Source organism: Ambystoma mexicanum, chromosome 1q (assembly GCF_040938575.1).
Source record: "Ambystoma mexicanum isolate Mex_15411 chromosome 1q, UKY_AmexF1_1, whole genome shotgun sequence".
NCBI lineage: Eukaryota > Metazoa > Chordata > Amphibia > Caudata > Ambystomatidae > Ambystoma > Ambystoma mexicanum.
The window spans coordinates 866,703,706-866,731,166 of NC_090922.1; the positions used below are offsets into that span (position 1 = coordinate 866,703,706).

General features: G+C 44.7%; 1 protein-coding gene across 2 annotated transcripts; it reads right to left on the reverse strand.

The window, feature by feature from the left end:
* Nucleotides 1–297: 297 nt before the first annotated feature.
* LOC138538277 (protein RCC2 homolog) lies at nucleotides 298–27,392 on the reverse strand. 2 transcript variants are annotated; one of them, XM_069641519.1, is made up of 4 exons: nucleotides 27,275–27,392; nucleotides 5,629–5,864; nucleotides 3,683–3,835; nucleotides 298–3,190 (listed from the first exon to the last, which is right to left on the reverse strand). In XM_069641519.1, exons 2-3 carry the CDS (start codon nucleotides 5,845–5,847, stop codon nucleotides 3,758–3,760), a joined length of 297 nt encoding a protein of 98 aa, XP_069497620.1. In that variant the 5' UTR covers nucleotides 5,848–5,864; nucleotides 27,275–27,392; the 3' UTR covers nucleotides 298–3,190; nucleotides 3,683–3,757. The 2 variants fall into 2 exon arrangements, with proteins under 2 accessions (XP_069497620.1, XP_069497621.1); XM_069641520.1 differs by having other exon boundaries at nucleotides 5,625–5,864.
* Nucleotides 27,393–27,461: the final 69 nt, after the last annotated feature.

Consider the following 27,461-nt stretch of genomic DNA (forward strand, 5'->3'; position numbering starts at 1 on the left):
CCATTGTTTTTAAAGACTGTACTCAGAATGATTGAGCAGGTGTGTGGGAATGTGTAGATGTCACTTAGGCACAAAAGTCATACTATAATAAGGACACACTTGAGCTTGTCAAATTAGATCTGTCCGACAAAACTTTTGTAGTAGACAATGGACTGTTACTTGATAGTCCAATATTTTGTAGGTGTTGCGCAGCTACATCTTTGGGAACTGCAACATTACACTGAGACATCTGCCGATTTATTGCTGTGTCTTTCAATTGTCCAGGTGAAGTAACAGAGGCAGGTTCTGAGGAAGGAATGCATTTGTATTGTGTTTATTTGTAAAGTACACCATGCCCTTAGGCAACTGGGCGCATTTCTTGGGTACACAAGGTTACATATTTACATTACAATGACAAGAATTGCTCGTATATTTAGATTACATGAATTGCATCTATACATTATACATTGGTTACATATTACACGATTCACAGTGTGCAGTTGAGCAGGGCAGTTCGGCATTAAATAATTTACATTGAACCTATGTGCCGGGTGCTCTGTAGATACAGCATATGTCAGGCAATAACGTCAAGGGTAGGTGAGTTAATGTTCTTGTGCTAGTGACCAGATTTTGATTCTGAAGGAGTGATAGGAGGGTTCAGATCTGAGAGATATCGGTAATGAATTCCACAGTTTAGCGACAAGTACAGGGAAGCTACTGCCCCCGGCCTTCTGAAGTTTAAACCTTGGGATCTTGAGGCTGTGAACTTATAACATATCTGACAGATCAGTCAGAGCTGCACGAGAAAATAAATTGCACAATTAGCTTGGTGCAGAGTTCATAAGACTTTTGTGCGTGAGAGACAGTGATTTAAAGGCAATTCTCTGTGGAGAGACTCTTCCAAAGGGCCTCAGTATTCCTCTTTCTTACGAAGGGCTCTAAGGTGCGGTGTAAACCATGAGTTGAGATGGGCATGGGGTTTTGGTTTGCGCAGTTTAAGTGGGGCGATGGTGTTAATGGCCTCGAGGACGGTTTGGTTATAGATATCCACTAATGCGGTGGGGTCTGTGTAGGATTTGGTAGGGTTGTTGAGTATAGGTAAAATAAGTGCAAGCAGTTGCTCTAGCAATGTCCCTGTTCCTTGTACATGTCGGGAGATGGGGGGCAGAAGTTCTGCTAAGGGCGTTGATTAACATATTTAATAGTAAATGAGATCAGATGATGGTCTGACCAGGCACAAGGCGAGTTAGAAAGGACGTGATGTTGCAGTTGAGGTCTGCCAACCAATGAAGAGTCCTGCCTTTGATGTGGGTGGGTTCCAGTATCCGAGGAGTGAAGCCCAATTCTGTTAACGCTTTTGCAATGTCTAGGGCTTTAACATGCTTACTGTCTTCAAAGCCAAGGTTGAGGTCGCCCAATAGAATGATCTGAGAGCTTAACTTGGTTAAGCTGATAGAAGGGTAGTAATGTCTTCTTCGAATGTGGATACTGGCCCTGGTGGCCTATAGATGAGGTGCATGGTGAGTGTTGGGTGGCAGAGACTGGGAGCTTGACGGACAGTTGTTCTGCCGTGGGGAGAAGTTATCAGGATAAAGGTCTGAGGCCTAAGGAGGTTATGATGTAGTCTGCTATGTCTAGAGCGTGGGCTGGGAGTGATCTGGCATTTATTGAAGCGCCCTTGATGGGAGGGATGGCCTTATCAAGACTGTGCAGGTTGTGGGCAGGCGTGGTGGTTTTCTAAGTTGAGTTGCCTTTGGAAAGTGACTTCTTAGGATGGTCTGCTACTTTGAAGGTATTGGTCTGAGATTTGGTCAAAATGGTGGTTTTGGTAGAGGGAGCTGGTAGGAATCTGGAGCCTAGTCTATCATTACTGTATTTCAGTGCGCAAGGTATATTTGGTGTAGGTTTCATGGCGAAGTGTTTGAGCCAGAGGGCCGGTGAGTCTAAGGGCTATGTGGTGAGGATGTGAAAAAGGGTCTGGTTTTGGAAACAAGAAGTGTGCTGGGGGTAGGAAGGCTGAAGGGGGAATACTGTCTGATGATGGGAGCCTGGCACTCATGGTTAGGGTGGTGCAGATGATGTTAGGCATGTCAGTCGCTGTACAGACGGGCTGTGAGGAATGGTTGCTGGCGTTATTGGTGGCCAGGATGGGCTGTAGCACAGTGCCGAATAGTAGCTGTAGGTAATGAAACGTGTAGAGAAGATGCATAGTGTGAGGAGGATGGTGAGAGACTATGTTCAGTATGATGGCTGGTGGGGGCATAAGCTAGTAGAGCTTGGATGAGGTCAGCGTGTCGTGCAGGCTGTTGCTGATATGCAAATACACTGTTATAATGATAATTATGTGTTATTTATATAGCACCTTAATCCAAAGCGCTTTACAGAGCACATATTTACATACAATATCACCCAACTGAAGTTGGTACTGGTATACCTGGTACAGCAGTAGAGATAGGCGACTGGTTGTGTGGGCTATCACTTATTAACAGTAGGGCAATTGAGCTGGCTGGTGAAGCCTGGAGGGACATGGGTAACAGGGCTACCTTGATAGAATGGTCAAGCAGTAGGCAGTCTAAGCAAGCTAGTCAGGAGGGGCTTGAGGTGTTGCAAAATGGGGCAGAGCTGCAGTTCAGGCTGGTTAGGTGAGGAAGCAATTGAAAGGCTTGGGGTCACCGTTTATGCGACTGGGCGGTCAGGTGAGGCAAGGCGTACAACTTAAGCAGGAAAATCAGGAGAAGGCGTGTTGAGCTGCGATATGAAGGCAGGCTAGTTGCGCACAGGTAATCAATGCAGCAAATTTAACATAGTAATCAGGCAAAGGCAAATTAAACTAAGATACAGCAATTTAACAGCAATTATGCAAGTTAAACATGATGTACAGGCGGAGGCAATGAAGTTTTCTGTGATGGAGAAATGAAGAACACTGCCAAAAGACTTCAGTTTTTGGGTTTATGTTACCTTGCCCAATACTAAGTTTAGGAATAGTCCGTTCCCAGCCATCAGCTTTTTACAATATAATTATCTTTTTTTTCCACTGCATTTTCTTGTAGTTCACACAACAGCACTTCCCCCGATTGCAAGATTCCACCAGTAGCTGCTTTTTCTCCTCCGCCATTCTTTTTAAAGCCTGAATTCAGCCCTCTGCATCACCACAATAGGGTTGAACTATTCCTTCAAAACGTTTTCTGTGTCTTAATACACTGTTTCTTGGCTGCGGGTATGAAAAAGGCAAGTTGAAACTTCAAAATGTGACTCAATACGACAGATTTTTTCTTGGAGCTGTACACTGCGGTAAGTGACTCCCCTTAACCGTGAACCCATACGTGCCCTTGGTTTAATTTTGACTTATTCTTGCGCTCCTTGGCACTTTCCCTCCCTTCCCCTGCAGCTACCCACAACTCAGTCTAGCTGCACACATACTCTGACCTGTACTACGGTCCTCAAGGGTGTTCAACCCATAGCGCTTTCAGATCATACAAATGGGGCGCACTACAAATGCCCAATAACGTAAGGGAAATCACGTAGGCCATCTATACTTTAGAGAGTTACTCTAGTGGTGGGCATTGTGCAGCACTCATCTGTATGTGTGAAAAAAGGGAATGCCTCCGCATAAGGACGTCAGATGTGCCCCTCCTGCCTAAACATCAAATAGAGGGACCAAAAAAAAAAAAAAAAAAAAAAAAAAAAAAAAAACAATGCTTACCCGTGGACTGGAAAAGCACTACTGCTTGGAAATACTTTTCTTCACGCATTTCTCTTCAGTTTTCATCAAGACCCATCAGCCATTTACAATTAACTTCACCAGGAATTGCCAATGGTTCAAATTCCCCATCCTTTCTAAATCACAGAGAATGACCTAAAAGAAGAAAGAAAAAGTAAATTTAGCATGCTCCAAGTATTTGTGAAACTTGTCTGAACCCAAACCATTCATTTATAGTGGGCTTGCGATGGACATGTTCCTGCCTGAAGTGTCCCCATTTGTGAGTGAAGCATATCTTGGTGCTTGGTAACTTCCTCCAAGACTTTTACCCATTGTGGCTTCAACTAGTACCATCGACTTGCTAATAAAACAAGTATTGGCAATGCTTATAGTTTTGGTGTTTACTGTTCTTCTTTGCATTATGCATTTATAGGCACCTGGGTGCAAAGAGGAGAGTGCAAAGTTTCAAAGAAGGATGTGATCAGGGATGCAGCTTAGGTTCTAACTTGAAAGAAACTAATCACGTAAAATTAATTGCTTCCAATTCTGGAATACTGTCTAATTCTACTGCCAGCATTCAAAGCTACTAACTGCTGCAGGCTTAAAAAAAAAAAAAACAAGATGATGGCTCGACCACTCCCATACCTTCCCACAGACAGGTGTTAGGGGAAGGGTCTGCAACCTTTCATCCTCTAGATGTTTGGACCACAACTCCAACGATCCTACACCATTGACTAGGATGGCCTGGGCAGGTGGGATTTCTAGTTGAACATCTGGAGAGCCAAAAGGTTGCAGAAAGATAAGGCTGCATTTTCAGAAATGGCACAAAAACGCAACTAGCCATAGCAAAAAAAGGACATGCCTTCATCATCCTAACTAAATACCGCAGTTACAGCAGAGATGGGTCTATAAAAGGCAGAATTGCTACATATATTAGTAGCGAGGCGTGGCCAGAGATTGGTGCCTATGAGATTCTCTGTCGAGAAACAGCAAGAGCCCATTGCTCCAAATCAAGGTGAACACAATGAAATGGTTCGGTGAACTAGCAATTTCTGACTAGCAGAGGAAATAAGTTGAACATGTGGCAGCTTGCACTCAAGTCACACTCATCTAAACACCAGAAAAAAAAAGGGGTGTTAAAAAGGGGGGTAAATTAAAATATAAAGCAGGGCTAAAAAATAAATTGCTCTCACCACTAACCAATAGTGAGTGATAATTTACCATTGGCAAGCATTAAACGGTGTGCAGTGTGGAGAACAGAGGAGGTAAATAATGTCTGCGAGTATCTTGCAGATTCAAATTCTTTACCCCAACAAACGATAAACTTATGCACAGCAAAAATCCGCTTTCACAGGCAAATTTAAGGTACAATATCTCCATATCACAGCACAGGCTAGAGAAGCACAAAGCTTCCCTCAGTAAAATGTTGTACACAAATGTGACCCTAATGTAGCATGCCCACATGTACCCAGAGAAATGAATTACCCTCAGAGCCAAACCCATGGCATTACCCTCAGAGCCATTCATGCTACAAGATGCAATGCCTTGGACAGTCAAGATGCCTGCACATAATTTCGTATGACAACACATTTTCTATCATCAATCTCAGCTGTCTCCACATCATACACAAATTTACAAATATAACGCCCATATAGTTAAGTGCAGTTATTTTGCTCCTACTTCAGAGCACACACAGCTCCCTGGCAATAGCAGCAGGCCGGCACACGTGAGGGAGAGGGTGCATTTTATACATATAATGCTGAAGCGGAACAACTGCAACTTTTATTTACATTGGTCAGTCACAACACAGCCTTACCCTGCCCGTCATTAATCTCAATTTAATAGAAACGTCAATGTTTTGTCAAAGACATGGCCACAAAATAGGTGGCTGAGTTTTTGGACTAGAATCCCTTATCCCCCCACTCCACCGTAGACTTAGGCTTACTTACGATTCTCTCATTGTTGTGCTCGGGCTCCACGATGATGAGCGAGGACGGACCATTTCTTGCCCCCTTGATGTAGGACGAGAGGTCCCCATACGGCCCTGGGCTAGAGTCGCAGTCCTCCTCGTCGCTGCTAGTTTCCCGGGCACACTTCCTACCCGAGGCCACTAATTTCTTCCGGTCTGTGCCCTTGGCCGCGCTGTTCCTCATGCCAGATGCGGTCATCTTTTTTGGCGGTATATCTGTGAAGGAAATTAATTATATTAAAACATAGGTAAATACAATTATATTTTGTTGAGACACTGTTCGTAAGGCATTCCACGTTTTGTGAAGGAAAACTACAAAACACCAACTGCCCATTAAAACGATAACTATACACCTCAGGGAACGTCTTAAAATGAAATGTTTTGCGTATCCTTGTTTTGTTCCACTTTTCCTTAATGCTTTGCCTCCATTTTCACCTCTTTTCCGGGATCTCCCTGTATGCCTTTGTCGAAAAAAAACATTTTAAAACAATGGGTTCACTGGTCCAAGAAACAATGCAGACTTCATCAGCTAGTCCTCTTTGAAATCGTCCGCCTCACTATTATTTTTTAAACGTCTATATTCGTTGATTAAAAACATCAATCGTTTCATGGATAATCTAAACCAATTGCGGAATTTAAAGAGCCCTTAGATTACATTATTTTATGTGAAACTGCACAATGAAAATGACAAAGTTCACCTACAAAGATTTTTCTTTGAGAAAAAAATAAAATACAACCCAAAAAATACAAACACAAATAATACCCTAAAAGTACGATCAAGTTATTTTAATTAAAAGCTACAGACAATAACAAGGGCTGCTCAACTTTTATTCCAAAAGTGTTCACTTTTTCCAAAATCAGTCAACCTATCCCCTTCCAGCAAACGCAACAGTTTAGATTTGTGAATCTTTCACACACACACACAGCAATGCGTAGACATTATGTGACCTAACGTGCATTTTTACCAAGGAAAACAAAGCAGGAAGAGCTAAAGAGATCACTCAGATTGGCACGTTTTGAAGTACGCAGACAGTAAACTCACGCAAACTAGAGCAATCAAATAACATTGGCTCAAATCGGTAATTACAATTATTAAATCATGTATTAACATCAGCGGGATGAAACAAATGCTACAACAAAGCCCGGGCGAGTGTTCTTTCTTCCCGCTACTCATGCATTAACATAAAAGCATGTACGAGCAGAAAAAAAGCCCTTCCTCACCTCTGCCAGGGGTGCAATCACATCCTGCCCCCCGGAGCAGCTCTGCATTCGGGAAGGGTGGTGCTATGCCAGCCATGCTGAGAGTGTCAAGCCACCAGCCAGACAACAGAGGGCCCCTGCTCAGCAGGGACCCCCTGGACCTCCTGCTCTGTAGCGGGTGGTCGATGCGGTCAGGAAGATAAAAAAACCTCCAGGGCTATGCCCTAGGAGGAGGGCAGAAGAATAGGAGACCCAGCAAAGGTAGGAAAAATAACGGCGGACAGCCGCGCTCTCTCTTCCCCCAGGTAGGATCAAAATATGCAGTGGGCTACCTCACAGCATCCATGCTCCCCAGGTCATGCATGTCATGCACACGCTGAGGATGCCGGCAGCAACACCAGGCTGCAGCGTCAGCCAAGCTAAAAAAAAAAACAGATCACTCCGCAGAAGAAAGTCCAACAGAAGTTCAAATAACAAAAGCATTGGTGCATACAAATATCCACATTTAAAACAGCCATACTATTAAGTGCAGTTATTTTGTTCCTACTTAAGAACGTGCATAGCTCCCCGCCAACAGCAGCAGGCCGGCAGACTTGAGCAAGAGGATCAAAGCCCCGATCACCAAGCGTTGACAAGTTGTCATGCCAACGCCATACACTGCTCAACTCCCCTTTACAGTTTTGTTTACAGTAGCAATGTTTTGGTGGTAAATGCACCAAAACCAATTAGAGGTGGGTGTGCTGGAGAGGCAACACGTTCTTAACTGGAGAGCTCTTGTAATTAAAATGCTGCAGAGTCATTTTGTGTGTGTCCTTTAAAAGAAAAAGCACATGTTTCAGTTTAAATGTAAATATCAACCTTAGAGAGTCCCAGATTGCGGACAGCAACATGTACAGGAAATTATAGGTACTGGAAATAGAAGGCTATGCAGTGACAGAACCCATAACAAAAGTGATCTTTACTGGGGAACAAAAGGTAAATATTACACGTTAGCAGGCAAGCCTTCGCTAATATGAGCCAGGCACTTTCCTCCAGAAGGGTCAACAGAAGCCACCCCATAAGCATTGTGCACTACAGCTGAAATAGTGCAGTGCTCCCGAGCAGTCGAAAAATCCTGCAAATAAGTTAACCAAGCCATGGGTACATTTTGCAGAGGCATGGTATTCTCACAGATGCGCCACGGCCGATAAACGTAGATAAGCCAAATTATTACTTAGAGGGTCGGGTGCACTTATCTGAGGAGGGCATGGACCTATTAATGTGGAACATTGTGGGGGAATTGGAGCAGCAACAGTGTTAAAGCCAGAGAGACGCAGCCAGTAGGAGCATTTATCCTCTACTTGGCAACGATTTGAACAGTCATTGTGTGGAACCAGAAAGGGGACGGGAAGGAATCGCCCCACCCAGGAAAAGGGGGCATCTGTATGCTGAACCGCTAGGGTGCCTTTAGGCAGTAGTCTTCGAACTGGGAGGCTGGCTCCCCGATGGGGGCCCGAAGCTCTTTAATACAGAACTATGGTGACTGTCTTTAACCCCTACAGTGCAAAGGACGAGATATATTGTCCTTGGAATTGCATTTGCAGTGCAAAGGACGAGATAGCTCGTCCTTTTTGGCACCTTGTTTTGAGTGATCCTACAAAGCAGGGATCGCTCAAAACTGTAATCCAACCCCCAGGCTCCCCCCTCACTGCCAGGGGGCTGGATTACCTTCGGTTTCACGTCGGCGTGCGTAAAGCACGTCGGCGTGAAACAGAAAGTAAAATCACTGTAGTAGCCATTTTCGGCTGCTGCAGTGAAGAAAGAAGGTAAGAGGCCTTTCTCCGCATCGATCTCCGGCTGTATTTCAAGCCGGAGATCGAAACGAGTATCGTTGGAAAGGGGAAATTCTCCCATTTCCAACGATACCCATTGTGTGGCATTGCTGCCCGCGGATCGGGCGCAGGGCACGCGATCCGTGGGCAGCAATGTCACCGGATCAATAGAGATCCGTTTGTGATGCCGGGTGGCTGCTTACTAGATACTAGGTAAGCGGCCCCCTTCCCCCCGTGGCCCCAACGCATGGGGCCACAGCGCTGGAGACCCCTGGGCTGAAAAAGAAAAAAAAAAAAAAAAAAAAAAAAAAAAAAAAAGGTTCTCCCCTTTCCAAGGACACCACGTATATGAGGCATTGCTGGTCACGGATCAGCGTAGAGCGCTCGATCCGTGACCAGCACCCCACTGGACCACCTCTCCCCCCCTGGCCCCAAAGCATGGGGGCACATATGTGCACAACCCTGGGGGCAGATGGCTGATCTGCCCCCGGGGAAGGGGACAAAAATAAAAATAAATAAATAGGACGGGGGTGGGGGGGCCTGGGATTTTTTTGCCCCCATGAAATGGTGGTGGCCCTCCCCCTCCCACACCAAATGGAAAGGTGGGGCCTGCAGATTTATGCCCCCAGGCAGGAGTACATGAGGTGGCCCCCCCATCCAAATGGGAGGGCCATCAGGAATTAGTGTGCAGGCCCCCCAAAGTATGGGGCCTGCAGGTTAGGCCCCCCCTGGGGGCAGATGATCTGCCCCCAGGGAAGGGGGCAAAAAAAAAAAAAAAAAAAAATGAAAATAACAAAAAGGGAATGTTGGGTGGGATTGGGGAGGGGGGGGGGGGGGGGGGGCACTAGCCACCAGGGATATATTTTACAGAAAAGGGGGGTGGCCCTCTCCCCCTCACCCCAAGGGGAAATGGGGGCACCCCTTGTAGCCCTCCCTGGGGGCAGAAATCTGCTCCTAGGAAGGGGAATCTGACCCCAGGGAGGGCTGCATGAGATGCCCCCCCTGCATTTGGTGTGTGGGGGGGGTAGGGGGTCACCACCCATTACATTAGAAAATTACTTGGCGGTTTAGGGTGTCCCTCAGCCCGCCCTAAAGTGCAGTGTAATGTACCCTTTTCATTTCATTTTTTTCTTGGTTTACAAAACTTGCCTTGGCGCAGAGGGGCACATTGATGTGCCAATCTGACGCCGGGGTACCCAAACCTTACTGCCCCACCCACTGGGGGGCCTGTCCCACTATTTTTTGGGGGGCCGCTCCCCTCCCACCCCAAATGGAGGGGGGTGTACCTCACGCAGCTGTTTGTAGGAGGCCTGCATGAGGTGCCCCCGCCATCCATTTGGGGTGAGGGGGGAAGAGAGCCCCCCCAAACAAAAACAAAAAAGGCAGTGTGGGGGCTACCGCCCCATCTTCAGGGCACCTCCCGCTGTCACTACGAGAAAATAATAGTTGTGCAACCCGGAGGATTTGTTCCCGTACGCCCTGGTTTGGAACCTCTCCCTCTCTCTCCACCCAACAAATCCTCTTACTCCAGAGCATGCAGTGTGCTGCCTGTGGTTGCCTTATTGCCCCGGTGCACTGTGCGAGCTGTCCACCATCTCAGCGAAGCGGCCGTATAGCAGTCAGGCCCTTTCCCCTCCACCCCTGGGACAGTAGCTGCTGGTTTGGGCCCCCCTGCGCAGCACTCCTGGTGGTGTGGCCCTTCCTTCACACAGTGGCAGTAGGACAGCGATTATTGATGGATCCTTGGTGTGTGGCATGCCCACAGGGCAGACTTTGGGGGTTAACAGCTGAAGTGCACAAGGTGTGTGCTTGCTGATAGCATTGAGTCCCATCCGGAGGGTGTCCCTGGCAGATCTGAATGCTTTTTACCAGCAGGGTGCAACTTCTCCAGGTGGCACTGCACATCGAGGTGTGGATTCTCTGTGCTGGATTTAACATGGGGAATCCCAAAAAACAGACCAGGATGGACCAATACTCCAGATCAATTTTATTTATCTATATTCAGTTAAAATAACTTTTATTACAAACATTACAGTTAAAATCAATGAAAACAAATCCATGTGGAAATACAAGTACAAATACAGATTACATATACAAATTAGAGTACAAGTAATGGCACACATGACAAAAGAATGCGGCAGACAAATCACAGAATACAACTTCAAAGTATAGATTCAAATACAGTTTCAGAGTTCCATGCCCATTACTTACACTTTATCTTATGCTCATAAGGAATCCAGAATTTGCAGAATTTCAAGAAATGTACCAATTCTAACTTAGAAATTCTTCTACATCGAGGGCAGCATTACACTTTCTCACCCCAGCCAACCACAGTTGCAGAGTGTGTCAAAAACTGTAGACCCCAATTAAAATCTATTGCCATCTATGGTGGGAAAATTAAAAACACAAGAGTTACTCTACAAGGGCACCCAATCAATACTTAAATATTCAAACAAGTCGTGCATACAAGTACAGTATCCACAACAAATTGGTTAATTCATCTCAATATAAAATTCAAGTTCTTCTTAATTTAGCACCTTACGTAGGAACGTTAATAAACATCACTAGTTTCTTTTGCCAGATTTTTAGCCCCCATGCTGCAAACCCTAACTTGACTCTTTCTGATTCTGAGTTTATGCAATCCCCAAAATCATCATCCTTATCGCTTCATACTCATGCACGAAGCACCCCAAGTTTGTCATATATATGTCAACTAAATGTTTACACTGTGCGATGACATGACGGGGGTTTCCAAGGCCCCTGGTGCCCCACACATGGCATATCCTATCCCCTTTCGGCATCTTACGCCAAGAAAAATCAGCAGCAGCAGTTGATTCATTTGTAATTTCGGGAGAAACCGCTACATTGTTTAGGACGGGCATTGCCTTAAATATTTTTGAGTTTGCAAGTCACATTCACCACATACTAGTAATTGGTATGCGTATACAAGTGTAAATTGTTGTTGGTACAATCCCACTTCCTTAATCTTTCTTTAAAAAAATATGTTCAGTGAGGAGACCCTCGTCCCCATTTAAAATCGGGACGCCAGCCTATCCACTTGTATATCCTTACCATTTGATTGACATATTCTGTTTCACACCGTCTATTCAAACGACCATCACTCTCACTTAGGGTAGCTAATAATTTACATTGTGGATGGGAGTTTGTTTTTATATGGAGTAAACCCTGTCTCACCATCAGCTGTCCTTTCAGGGAAACCAGCCCCACTTCTAATCGCAGATACTCCATCTGAGTTGAGTTACTCAATTTCAATACCCTTTTCCAAAAATAACCCTCAGGGCCATCTAGCCACTTGTAATCGCCCATGCACAGTGCCTCCAACCCATATAGCACCATTGGGCAGAAGCACTGTGAGTAGAGCGTGAGGATTCCATCCAAGGTGTAACCATCCGTTTTGGCTGCAAAGGTACTTATTAGTGCAGGCAGTTGCCAAGCCTTTATACTCTTAGCATCTAAATTTCCTTATAGGACCTCTTAGCGCCCATCTCCAGGCCCAAATAAGGATAAGAGTCCACGTAGTTGATTCTACCTAAACTGGTGTTGACCTCATATGCTTGATTCTTTTAGGGGAGATAACCTTCACTAATGATTAATTCATTATTTCCAGCAAACCTTACTAAGGTCTCGAACATAACCCGAGCACCAGAGAAGGTATGGTTAAACATAACCAGATTGTCTGTGTATAGCATGTACGGGATAGGGCAATTACCAATCTTTGAGTAACATCCTGTACCCCCCTTGAAGCATTACGGCAAATCTGCCATGTACAAGTTATACAGGAAAGGAGCCAACGGGCATCCCAGTTTCACTCGCCTGAATATCGCACCTTTTGAGACATAGTCCCCTTGTCAATTAATCGGACACTAGCATGTGTATTTAGATGCAAACCCCTAGTCATATTCAAAAGCCCACCCGGGCATCCCCATCTTTTCATTTTGTCCCTAACTTCTCCCGGTTGACACCATCAAATGCCACCCAGAAGTCCACAAAAATTACATAAAGGGTCGCTCCATCCGCAACCGAGGCTCTCCGGATTAATACATCCAATACCCTCCGATCGTGAACTGTGCAACATCCAGGGCGAAACCTTGTTTGGGTGAAGTGCAGTAAGCTTATGCTTACAGCCCAACTCTTTAGGACTTTCAGTAGAAATGTGGAAAAGATCTTCCCGGAGACATCCAGGAGAGACAGCAGTCAGTAATTGTCCGGAAGTAGCCAGAAACAGACTGCTGCCAAGAAGTAGGAATAGATTGATCACAACACACTATCGAACAAAATATTGAGTATTTGTGCCCACCTCCCAGGATTGTCCTTGAAGATCATGTTGGCCAACCCATTCGGTCCAGGTGCCCTCGAGTCCATAAGCTTCCAGATTGCCTCCTCTACTTAAATTTTCCCCTATTTCCATACCCCATCCCTTCAACAGAAAACCTGGGGGGCCAGAAACCACCTGCATACCCCCTCTCTCCCCGATGTACTCCATCCACCTGCTTCCTTGTATAAGGTTAAGGGCCTTAGTTCTAGTGCCCACTCTGGCTTTAGTCAGTTCCGCCCATATTTTCTTGGAGTGGCCTCCACACAGTACCCTGAACATGTGTTGCCATTGAGTGCTTAATGTTGAGCGTTTACAAATAACTATAACCGTTTGTTAAAAAGTTGCAATCACCCTACAGGCCCTCTCCACAATGGAAGAAGAATATTGGCGGACCGACCTAAGGTTCCACTGTGTTTCCCTCTCTGCATCTCTAATGGCACTATCAAACCTGTTTGTGGGTTTGACGCAGCCAATAATGGGAGTGCCAGTCTTTGCTGCTATATTCTTCATCCAGGCCTTGATTTTGCTGGGCCAGACTTTCAACTACTTCATCAGCAAGACCGCTAATGTACTCGCCCACCTTGTGTATTTGTCGGGTTGCCCGGTGGATATGGTTCCCCCTTGGGAGATTGATATCTCTGCAACTCCCGGGGACTTCTCGCTGAGTAAGTACATTTTGACATTAATAGCCCAAATATTATGGATCACCCTGAGATAGACGGCATCCATAAGACATCAGCCATTCCCAAAATAATAATCTAATGTTCAGTAGCACCTGTTCCCCTTCCACATATATTCCCCAGGGGTGTCTCCCTTGGTCCGACCATTACACTGTCCGATCCCAAGCTCTCAGGAACTTAATCCCACACTTAGCCTTTTCGTTACCCCTATCTTGGAGCAAAATACTCTGCTCTACTACATTTTGTACAGGGGGCGCACAGCAGTTCATCTGTACATTTAGCATGGAGGTCACCACCCAACAGCACATAGTGGTTACCCATCGATCCAACTGCACCGAGTAAGCATTTCCTCAACCTGCTCAAACAGCACTTCCATATTACATGGACCAAGGTGTGGGGGGTCATAGGTTTATAAGAAACATCTTCCACCGCTTTCCCCCAGAATCCACTCACAACTCAACAGCCAACACATCTGAGCCTCTGGTCAGTAAAGGGACTCTACGGGAGCTAATGGAATGGCTCACACCAATGGCAAGACCTTCAAATGGGCGGCACCTTGGCCCTTTGTTTGCCAATACTTGAAACACCTGAAAACCATCTACCAACAAAGCACAATCCAACCAGGTTTCCTGTCGCATAAATATGTCCTAGTCCGCTAGGATCACACAAGACCCCTCCTCAGCCAGTATGTGGCTAAACCCCCTAGTGTTCCAACTAGCGATCTTCGAAGGTTGGCTTTCGTCCCGTGTCACCCTGTTATTGGGCAACCTAGCCCATTGTACAGCTTCGTAACCTACCAGTGAGGGATCTACTAAGGTATTACCACCAAAGGTGTTTACCAACCTACCCTCCCAGTGGTTAACTTTCCCAAACATAAGAGAGCCCCCCCTCCAGATGGATCAATGAGCCTTGGGGCAAATTGTTAATCTCAGCTTGAGGGACAGAAGAACCCCTGCATTTGTACACAGCAAGGTCACAGTGAAGGTGGAGACAAACCGAATCAAGACACAGTTGTTTGGACTCCCACACTTGGCTAATTCTAATTCAGAGGCATAGTAAAGTTGTTCCATCCAAAAATGGCTACTGTCAGTAGGCTGCAGCTCTTCCAGTTTTACAGATATTTCCTGAAGTCAGACTAATGGGACCACAGAGTAGGGGCCCGCGCCCCCCAGTGCGCTGTGCAAGTCGCTGGCTTCTTGCCCCATTTCCTTCCACTGTCCGATAAAGTTGCCTCCCCAAAGGCAGAGTACTGGGGCAACGTTGGGAATAAAGTTGGTGGACACTAGTTACCCTGACACGGTCTAGGTGGAGGAAGAAAGTTGGACTTATTCCCCATGGCTTGGCTTACAGCCTTCCTCACGACATGCTGCCCTGTGCCAGCTTTAGTATGTACTTGGGGAGGATGAAGTAATGTGTTGCTATTAGAGATGGTCGATCTATCCAATGGTCCCTTTAGCGTCACTGTTTGTTTAGACCTGTCTGCACTTGGGACCCTATCCTCAGTCCAAGGTCCTTCAAGGCGGATTGGGGTAGATGGGTACCCAATAGGTTCAACCCCCGGCTCGATCCTGGTTCTGGCCAAAGTATACATCTTATCCAATGGAGGGGGACATTTCTCCATCATAGAGATTTTCACACAGAGCATCAAGTGCGTCCTTCTCGTTCCTAGCTGCGATGTTGACAGAGTCTTGGGAATTCCTAGATACTTCAGATGCTTCAGGAGAGTCAGTTATTAACATTACTGGCCCACCCTCAATCTCCAGTAAGGTGGCACCAGCATTCTAGCTCATCCCCCTCCTTAGAGTGGACACCCAAATCGACTTCCCTTCGTGGGACTGGCTGTGGGTCAATTGAGCAAGGAGAATTCAGGTCCCAATTGATGGCCAATACAGCCATCAGTTTTTGCTTCACCTCACGTTGGTCCAAGGTGATAACTGAACAAAGTGCCAATAGGGCATCCAATTTGGAGGTCAACTCATTTAACCCAGGAAGAAATCATTGTTTTGCGACATAGTGCCATTTTTTGGCTCTTGCCCGGCATTCACAGACTTGTAAGTAGAAGGTCCAATTCCCTACATTTCTGCGGCAAGGTCGACCAAGCTGGAGGCTAGCCGACAAGTTTGTCAAATTACCAGTCGCATCCAAACCGGATCGGCCTTGGATGTCACCTTGCAACGTCCTACGTAGGTCAAGCAGCGACCAGTTGTTATCCAGCGACTACAGAGAGCAAGGTGTATTTATCAGCCTCTGTATTAGAGGGCGGAACGCATGGGTTCCTTATCAAGGCAAGGGCTCCAGAGGACAGTGGGTTTGGGGCTGGGGGGACCAAAATTTGTCTGGCAGTCTGTGTAGAGATATTCCCTACACCACAGAAAAAAACAGCAATCTTAGGTTGGCCTAATAGGCTCCCCTCGTTAAGCCCCGATTTTTTCCCCCTCTCCTTTCTTCTTGAAGCCTCCCTCAGAGTTTTATTTAATAGTGCGGGGCTGGGTCCTCACTTCCCTTTCAGCAGCACATTGCTACGTAATCCTTGCTGCCGCATCATTTTAAGTTTCACAATGAGGCTATGTATCCACAAGCACAATTTAATAACAAACTGTGGCTCTCCCAATAAAGTTGGTCAGGTTAAGTAGCTGCGGGAGCCAACCTCCTTGGGACAGATACCAGACGGGGCATCACAGACCGGAACAGATGACAATTTCCCTGCTGCAGGCTGTATCCAATCTGTGCCAAATTTTCGCACTTGACGCAAAAGGGCCGGGACCAGATTAGATCACGTAGAGTCATACCATAAACGGAGGGAGAAGCAAAGAAGTTTTTTTAAAAGAACCTCCCTCTATCATCAGCTCCGATTGTTTGACGAAATAAAAATGTAAATAGTGCAGAAAGTGAAGGGCTGGGCTCACCTGCAGGGCAGTCTCTGAACTCCGATAAGATCTTCCTATGCCTCACCGTAGCCAGCCCACCACCTCTGGCAGTAGAAGAAAATAGGCGTCCAGATGTCACCGTCAACAAAGCGGTCATAGGTGTAGCTTGTTAGAACCACAAGAATGGGTACGCTGGCTTCAGAGGCCATCCGCCATCCACCAAGACACTCCGCCACCGCTCTGCCTCGCTGAATGAGCTTTTAAACACTGCCTTCAAATGGAATAGTCAGCAGTAAAGACAGACTCTAGTCTGTTTGTGTCTCCACCTACAGAGTTGGCATCCTCTCAACTCGATTTGGCAGCCTAAATCAAGCTCTGCTGGCCCTCAAGAACAATAAAGACATACTCAGCATTATAATTGACGCCCTTCCCAGCCAAGTTGACATTTCGGTTGTGCAAATTGATAAACTATGTGGTCGAATGACTGAGGCTGAAAATAGAATTAGTGAAGGCGAGGACAAATTGTCTGTCCTACAACGTGAGGTCTCACTGCTGCAGCAAACGGTGAACCGTATCTCGTTAAAAAAAAAAAAAAAAAAAAAGACCTCGAAGGAAGATCTAGGCGCAATAATGCGCGCATACTCGGGATACCAGAGTCCACCTCCATAGATCATATGGAAAAGTTCATTGAAAAACTGCTATTGGGGATCCTGGGGGACCCCCCCCCCCCAGTATCAAAGCTGTTCCTGGTTGAACGGGCACACTGCTCGCTTGCTCCTAAACCTCCACCTGGAGCACCTGAACATCCTATAATAGCAATATTTTTAAACTACCGTGGCAGAGACGTGCTACTCAGAACAGCCAGAGAGAGGGATGAACTCGTTGGGGCTCAGCAACGATTCATATACTTCCAGACTTCAGCCCCCAAGTCCAAGTACAAAGGAAAACCTTTCAATCAGTTAAGAACGCTGTAAGGCAAAAGGGCATCAAATATGCAATGCTGTATCCAGCAAAACTTCGAGTGACTCACAAGGGTAAAGCAATGCTCTTCACTGCTTCTGAAGCAGCAGAACGTGTTGCACTGGAACTACCAGACTCTGGCAGCTCCCAAGACCACTCGTACTAGTGCCAGCCTGCCACGTGAAATAATGTTCCCTGTAGTTTGAGAGACTACACCCGATTCCCTATGCAGCCCCGGACAGAGACCATGTGTTCTTTACTTCAGGGGTTGTGCCTCTTCACATGAAGGCTAAATATTTTGTTGTGCAGGCCTGTTGCATTATGGAGCCTGTTGCCGCCTTCAGCGTCCTGTTCCCTGCAGGCACTGCGGGTGTTGTGGGTTAATGTTGTTAGAGTCTGGAAAGGGGTTTGGGGGATACTGCTGGTATGTTTTTGTTTCTGGCGTGGGTGGTAAGGGGGTGTGAGAATCTTGAAAATGCATATATCTGTAAGACCCTTACAAGTGCTCTGGTGGTGCATTGAATGTACTAGCTGATCAGTGGTAATGTTGGTGGGAGTTCTCATTGTCATGGAATGCACAAGGATTCACAAAAAAAGTCTCGATTGACAATTAAATCAAGAATCATGGGATAAATATAATGTGCTTACAGAAAACACACTTGGCACTGAATAGTGCCCTCCCCAATATGCGGGGTTGGGGCATACATAGATATCGCTCCTTAGCATTAAAACTGCACTAACAGATCAATGATGGCAAGGGTTTTTTCTTACTTTTAGCAGGGGAGGCACTGGGTCTTTGCATTTTTATAATAAATAGTTACGCCCTAAATACAGATTCCACCAGAGTTTTTCCAAAACTGCGCCCACCATCTGCACAGATATGGGCTGGCAACTTTAACGTAGCCCTGTCACTGTATCTAGACAGATCTAGGACACAGCAATCCATACTACCGAAGGCAGCGTTGAAGTGGCATGATCTTGCTGAATACCACCAGCTATACGATGCTTGGAGGGTTCTGCATCCTACCTCCAAGGAATAAAAAAATATACCTTTTATTCAGGGGTCCACGGTAGCTCTTCTAGGATCGACTACGTCATGATAACATCAAACCTGCTCCATGTCATCATAGGCGCTCAGATTCTGCCACGTTCCCTTTCAGACCATTCACCTGTGAAGATTATTTTTTCATGCCCCCCACAACTGCCAAGGCATATGCGCTGGCGCTTCAGGGCCTGTGCTCTGGAGGACGCCCTCTTTCGGGAGAACATTAGGCAAGATATAAAAAAACTTCTTTTAAATAAATGCAGGGTCTGTTCCAGATAGCATAATAGTGTGGGAATCCTTTAAGGTGTTATCAGGGGCTGTTGCATGTTCAGGGAGGGTGGGGTGCTGAAGGCAATCCGTAGGTCGAGGTCTAGCAAAGAACAGGAAATTAAGGACCTGTAGACAAAATAGGGGTTCCATGATACCCCTCAGACACAGCCTTAGGACATATCGGGATGAATTGCGACCCCAATGTAAAGGGAAGAGAGATTCCTGGCTGACCCCATCAGGACTGTAGGGTATGGGAGGCAGAACGCCCCATTCGTACATTGGCGTGGGCCATTAAAAGTGAACGTCGGCCAGACAATATCGTTGAGTCCCGCCCATATCTGTGGTATGTATGAGGATGCCTTTGCTTCATGGGTTCCACCTGAGCCGACTCGAACAGCCATAGTAACGATACTGCTAAAACCAGATAAAAGATCCTTTGAGGTATTCATCATATAGGCATCTTTCCCTAGTCAATACGGACAATAAAATCTTGGCCAAAATCCTAGCGGAACGCCTCATACATTAAGGATACCAATCGGGCGTCACACACCAGACCAGGACACTTGGTCTTCTCCTGTGATGTGGTGCTCAATAGGATTTTTTTCTTTCATTTCAATTAATTCAAATTGAGACGATACCCGACCCGTCACACACCCCCTTTTACAAATACCCTGGGTCACTGTGGACCATGAACCAGGACGGCTGGTGAAAATACAATATTTATTATTTTTAAATTATTCACAGAACAAAAAAAAAAAAAAAAAAAAAAACACATTTTAATATTGCCCAGCAATCACCAAGGGGGTGATAATTACAATAAAAACTACTGAACTCCACTTGTTTAACCTTCTACATGAACATATCCAAAGCACAAGTGAATAGGAGCACTTTTTGAATTAGGATAGATAGCCCTCAAGTTAAGCCCTCAAGTTAAGCCCTCAAGTTAAGGTTTCCCCCTATCAGGTTCCCTCAACCCACAAATAAACCCTGAGTCGATAGAAAGAAGCAGCAGGTAGTCAGGGATAAGAGGCCGCAAAGAGAATTAAAATCCGACCTTCCCTCACAAAATGAGGGAAAACGGATTTTAAACCCTTTTGCAATGGCATAAAATGACACTCTGAAATTGACAAATAATTAATGTGCGGTTAAATCTTTGAGGCAGATAGGATTCCTCACAAAGGCAGTAATGCATAAACACTAGCAATTACGAGGCAATGCATCAACAAAAGGCATGAAATTCTAAAGCAAGTGATAAGTTAGAACATTCTGCAGCCGAATTAGAAAATTGCATTTGTTTTCAATTCCTGTTTAAAATGACACAAATTTTATGAAAAAACGAGTGAAATACTATGTGGTTTTTGGGCTGACAGACAGATGTATCTCACAGGGATAATATAGAGGTGAAAGTAGGGCTATAGGTGAAGAATTGAGGGAGATTTGGAAGGTAGAAGAAGGTTCGTTTTGGGTAAACTGAAGCTGTAAGAGAGGAAAGAAAATCAGCTGAGAAAAGAGCAGGTTTGACTTAAACTAGGTTATCAAGACTATATTGATAAAGAGGGACACAGTAAGATCCAAGGTTGATTCGCCAAGTCAACCTTGTCACCCCAGTGTTCAACCTTTTGCGGAAACTACTTTGATTACTCAAAATATGACTAAGGATTTATGATCTGTGCAGGACAAAAGGAAATAGGAAAGTGGCACTAACTCTTGGAAATTCAATGACGTGGTGCACAGAGAATTCGAACAGTTTAACAAGTTACCAGGGTATGGATAGGATTACATAGAGAGTGGAATCATGGGTGTAATTTTAGGGGGGGCAAGGGTGTTTGTCCCCCCCCCCAATTTTTATGGTACACCATTCATTTGGCTGGGGCACCTTTTCTTCAGAGGTCATGTCCCCCCCAACATTTTCAGCAAAGTTACACCACTGAGTGGAATAAAGACAAAAGGGTCAGGAGACTAGGCGTTTCTCTGGGATGGGGACTTTTGAATCTGGGATTTTGGACAATCAACAGGTTCTGGTCACAAAAGATTCTGGTCACTGGATAACGGACTCTCCTGGCAAAAGACAGCTGGGCAAAGGTCTGGTCACCGAACACTAAAGGTCAGCGGGCATGCAGGTTCTGGCAAGAAGCTGGTCTGGTTTCAGGATGCTTCCCAAAAAGGGTACCACCACTTTTCCTTTTGGTTATGGGATTTTGGTGGGTTTTTCTGGATCAATGGCCTTGCTGGGAAAAAATCAGCTATGCTTTGGCCTTGCTGGAGTAGGGTCAGCAATGCTTTGGCCTGGCTGGGATAGGATCAGCAATGCTTTGGACTTTCAGTGGAATCTGGAAAATGAACGTAGCAGATCAGGAACCAGGAAATTCAGAGTCCATGTAGTTCTGTCAACCACTCCTTATATAGAGCATGGTGGTATCACAAAATTATAGGTGGGCAGAACTGAGCTAGGTACGCCCCCAAGAACCGGATAGGACAATCAATGTTGGTTGCCTCCTCTAGGAGGAAACTCAGTTTATGAGGTTGCATTTTATGAGGTGAAAAGACTTCCAACAGACCTCTTTGACAAAAATCAACCTGAACATAATTTACACATTTGTACAGTTGTGGCATTTCAAACAATTACAAAGGCAGATTACAGATTTTGGGCAGATCATGCCAGTCCAACTCTCCAGTTTGTGAGACTCCGTTTCGTCTGTTTAACAGTTTTTCATCATTTTTAGTGAGAAATCTTCGGCCTAATATTATATAACTTTATACATGGGTGTAAATCATCATTAGGCATGTAAGTATTAAAATTCACCATGGCATCATTGAAACTTTCCTTATAATACCCAATTCTCTGCCATTTCTATTCCCCGTGTGGCAGTCAAGTCTATGAAGTCTTAAATTAAAGCCCATAAAAATCACATTTAAATTTAAATGTTCACATTTTTGTGAGGTCCTGTTGCAAAGATAAAAGTCTTACAGGTTTTATTAATAACAGTCTTTGGATGCAAATGGGCTGGGTTGGTCTTTGTCCTTCACTGGACCATTTTTTTCTCTCTTCAGCTACCACTAACTGTCATCTCCCCCAGAGGGAGGATGGGGGTTTCCCAGCTTGAATGAAGATTTATTGCCCCTTATCAACTTCGCACATCTGTGTCCCAGAAGTCCTATTGTCCCAGCCTGGTGCACAGACTAATGTCTAATGAGCGTGTGAACTTGTGTCTTAGTCCAAAGTTTTTGAAGCTAGCAATTATCACTTTTGTGTCCTGGAAGTTTATGGTGGTTCCTTTTGCGGGGGGGGGGGGAGCCTTAGCTTAGCCAGCAGGAAAAAAAACCTGTTCTGGAGCTTGCAAACTTCAGCCAATACAGTTTGATTCCTTTTATTTTATTTTGTCCTGGATCAAAACAAACCTGTTGAATAAAAAATCCACTATATGTTTCCCAGCAACAAACCCTTTTGCATTGCTAGGCATGGTCACATTTTTGTTCAACATGGTACTTTGAAAACAGGAATTTTTTCCTGGTTTGCAAAAGCCCATTTTTCCATGTGTAAAGCAAGCTGGCATTTTCCTTGCAAATTCGGTCTGTCCCTTCCCTCTGCATTTCCACATTGTTTTGTAGCCATAGTTAGCTTCTTGTACACCACAGGCTGTACAAGGCAAAGGTCTCCTGAAATAAACATGTGCACAGAAAGCTAGAATTTCTTTTAAAGTCGTGATTTTTGACATTTTGTAGCAAAGGTTTAAGTGTTTTTTCCGTGCAGCTGAAGTAAAGCTACTGTTGATTTTCTCAGATTAGGCTGACACAGCCTGCCATTCAGGAATAATGCTATTTTCTGATGGAGCACAATGTGAATATGGCTGGGCATGACAGGGTCTTTTTGATAAAGGTAGTGTGATGAAGAACAGGGAAAAATAGCATCAGAGCGGCATCATTTTAAAAGTGAAATATTCCCTTTTTAAAATAGGAACTTTGGCTTGCAGCATATCAGCACTGCTTTTTCACTCCATTTCTTTAAAAGAAACAAGAATACACCCTAGTAGCCTTTCTCGGGGTGCTTCATGTTCATCTTGCCCAATGGCGCTTGGCAAAACAGTTTTTTTATACAAAAAGAAAGTCCAGTATTTCAAACGTGTCACTAAATACTCTTACCCCATCAAAAGTGGAGTGAATTATCACAAAACTTTATTTAAATCTAATGCATTTCATAAAAACAATCATAAAAATGATCATAATACATAAAACATGTACAATATGTTAAAACCACACAAGTAAGCACACCATAAGTGAATAATGTTGTAGTCATTTCTTTAGGATCATACACTCTTGATTCATATGCCACACTACTGATGGCCTATTTCCTATTGGTGTAATGTAAACAACCCGACTTGTACAAGTTTCTGTCCTTAAGATACAATAATGTAGGACATTCTTCAGGGGAAATTGTCTTGTGCCGGAATTAATAATTCTTCTTTAGGGGAGAACCCCGTTAAACAAAAACAATGGACACCCTATTAGTATCTAGTAATCCAGTACTAGTCTTACTTTACATAAAATTAAACCCTCATCCCTAAGAGGGTGAACAGACGGTATGAATCTGACTACATACCTCTCTTCCCATTAATGAGTCTATGATCCTAAAGAAATGACTACAACATTATTCACTTATGGTGTGCTTACTTGTGTGGTTTTAACATATTGTATATATTTATGTATTATGATCATTTTTATGATTGCTTTTATGAAATGCATTAGATTTAAATAAAGTTTTGTGATAATTGACTCCACTTTTGATGGGGTAAGAGTGTTTAGTGACCCTGTTTGAAATACTGGACTTTCTTTTTGTATAAAAAAAAGTGTATGCTCACAGAGCAAGAAGTCTATCCCTACCTGTGACTCTGAACCGTTTTGAGAATAGAGCTTGGCAAAACAGTGCAGCCATCCTTTTGTTGCTGCAAACCGCAGTTTGGATGCAATGGTGCTCACAGGAGCAAGCGCAGCCATTTTGCTGGTTCTGCTGAAGTGCAGCTTGGTGATGTAAGGAAGTACTGCCGAGTGGGTAAATATATCCCACACCTTCCATATGTGCCCACCCTGGTCAAGCCGGGAAAGGCCGACTTTATACCCGGTAAGTCAATGCAGAGCAACTTAAGACAACTATTCACACTTGTGAACCTGGCCCCATAGTTGTTGCAACCTTGGATGCAGAAAAGGCCTTCGACTCGGTGGAGTGGCCTATCCTGTTTGAGGTCCTCAGGCATTCTGGCCTGGGTCTCGATTTTTTCCTATGGGTCAGGCTGTTATATACTGCCCCTCGAGGTACAATATCTACAAATCAAATGTATAAATACATTACACCGACACGGGGCACAAGGCAAGGATGCCCATTTTCACCTTTCCTATTTGCCATTGCCATAGAACCTGTTGCATGCTGCCTCAGGGAACACCACATACATTGGGGTGTTTCGAGTGCTCTCATGTTTCTTTTGTATCATTATATGCCGACGATATGTTACTGTACTTGAAACACCCTCGGGATAACCGGGAGCCAGTACTTGCTGTCATACAAAAATATGGCAACATCTCCAGGTTGAGGATTAATTGGTCTAAATCAGAGGTATTGCCCCAGACCCCAGTGGTACAACAACTTGAGATTGGAAAGGATGTTAGATGGTGCCCAAAGGCGAAATGTGTTAACTAGGCATACATATAACAACCTCGCAGACACATCTATTCAAGGCAAATTATCTGAAGGCTCTCACCTATCTGGAACACATAGTGGAGTCATTGATCCTCTTACCTACCTCACAAGCTGCCCGCATGTGCCTGGCCAATATGGTTACATTACCAAAATTCCTACATATATTTAATAATGTCCCTATTTGGCCTCCATCTACTTTCTAGAGTCCAGGGTGCGTAAATTAATGATCTGTCTCATTTGGGCAGGTAAACAACCCAGGATAGCATATGATGTGTTAACGTTGCCCTATGAACAAGGTGGCCTCGAATACCCAGATGTATACCTCTACTTCCTAGCAGCACAACTACAGTACCCTCTCTGGTGGTGGTACCCCTCAGCGGACATCGCACATGTTTCTCTCGAAAAGGCAATCAAGCAGCATGCAGACTTAAAAGGGTTGCTATTGTTGGGACCCAAGGCGGGCAATCGAGCGGAGGTACAACCCATTTAGATAACATGTCAGTATTGAGGAAACTGGGCGACATTCTGGGTGAAAACATTCTATATTCCCCTACGTTTGCAGTATACAGGGTCAGGGGTGTACCACTCACACAAAAAGATCTTCCCAATACACTTCACAAACCTTGGAATACAGTCACTGGGAGACCTGGTGTTGGACAGTAGATTGATCACTTGGGGTGTTCTGAAATCTAGGAGGTGAATGGAACACAGTGACAATGTTTTTGTTTTTCCGTGTGCAGGAAGTTCTCAAGTCTATAGAGCCTGAATATCCGCTGACCCCAACAACCGACCAGTTCTTACAATTTATTACCACACATCCCCCCCTAAATCATTGGTTTCTAATATTTAGAAGGGCACCAAAACACAGAGACCCTCTCCTATTAACTCATCTCGGATTAAGTGGGAATCCCTCTAGGATGTGAGCTCACAGACACCCAGTGGAAAGGGGCATGCCAGCAAACAAGGTCTCTCTCCCTGAACTACTGTTTACGGTTAACACATTACAAATTCCTGCATCAGGTGTATTATTCCTCTGCAAAGCTTCATACATTTTATCCAGCTGTAACAAATGCCCCCAAGATATGGCCGACTTTCTACATGTAGCGTGGTCATGCCCTAAGGTATGCCCATTTTGGACTGTGATAGAAACCGCCTCGACTACTATGCTAAGTAACACCTGGCAATATCACACATAATTTTGACTGTTAGCTACAATGGATTCCAGCTCTAAACTGGAAAAAAACTAGCTGGAACAACATCAGTTGTTGCCAGGACTATAATCGCCAAGTCATGGGTGAAAAACAGAACACCAACATTTTGAGAATGGCTGTCCCATATGAATATGCGTGAAAGGAGAGAAACACAGCATGCAGGAGCCTTACCATCTTGCACAAGACCATTGGACTATTGGTCTCCATTCAGATCCAATATAGGTCTTCGGTTGTGGATATCAATGAACCTCAGACATGATTCCCCAGCCGAGGGCTACTCCCCTGATTTACATTACCTCCCATGGAAGAATGACCATACAAGTCCACTACTGGAACATTGATACATGCTCCCGCACCTTAAGAACTAATGTGGTATTTTGTAATTCATTTCATATCTGTACTTTATCACCATGTATGTTTGTGTTCATAATGGGTGTACTATTTGTATGTCTTGCAACATTATAAAATATCCACACAAAAATGTTAAAAAAATAAAATACAAATTAAGCAATATTGAAGATGTTGCAAAAGTCCCACCCCCTTACCACGTGCCACACATCAACATTACAATCCTCACACAAGGGAATGCCAGCAGGCGTCTGCACCGGCATGCAGCTGTCTGGGCAACTTATTGAAAATTACATGCAAAGCGTCACTGTGCCCTTTATATATGATAGGCACATTCTCACATTATGCAACACTGCAATGTTCTTAAACAAACAAGCAAGTCAAATCTTGACTATCACCTGGCCGTGTGACTCTTTCCTTCACAGTAAACCACTGGAATGATGGGTGCAGTCATGTGTGGTTATATATGCACTGTAACATACACACAGCAACGTTGCACACAAGGGCACATCAAGCACATGGACACTGGACCACTTTAAAAAGTAAAAAAGTAACCAGGGATTTTGCAAAGAAGGTTTGTTTAGTACCTTAAGCTGCCACCGTTCAAAACGACACGTGCAACGTTCCCTAGCAACTAGGGAGGGGCTAAGTGGTCTTCCAAACTAACAAAACATAATATATGTTAACATATAATGGTGCCAGCAAGCTAGCAATTAGGTTTTTCTGCTTGTTTGTAAAAAAAATAATAAATAAATAAAACACGTTCTTTATACTTTGTTGTCATCTTGCTGGCAAGACTAGGTAGGTGTCTGCATTTTCTTTGTATACTAGCATAATATACATGAACATGCAGGCATCTAGTCAGTGAGACAACACAGCGAAAGTGGAGGAACCATGATCTAGACAGCCAGCTGAAGAAATGCAGCAGGAGGAGGGGATAAAGAAAAGACATCTTCTGCTGACAGACTCTGGCCTGCAATGTTTAAACCAGAACCCCTCACCTCGTAAAAGCAGTAAAGTTACAGAAATCATGGCAAGGGAATTATGCCGAAAAACATGCAAGTACGCTTACGCAAACAATAAAGCCGACTTGCTGGCAGCAGAATTTTCCAAAAATATCTGCCCTGAAATTCCATCGGCGTATGCTACATGGCACGAAATCACATCGGTTGGGGGTGGAGAGGAGCGGTGTATGGGGATACTACTAACCAGCCAAGAAGACACACAAGACCTGCTGTTGCTGCAACCGCAATCAACATCCGAAAAACACAATCACCAGCGCCCGTGCATAGCATGGAATCCTCCGTCCTCCATGATTCACTTCCTGGGCACGTAGACGTTCTACGTTAAACGTCCATACGTCTTGACACTTTAAAGGGATTTCATAAAGTGTCGG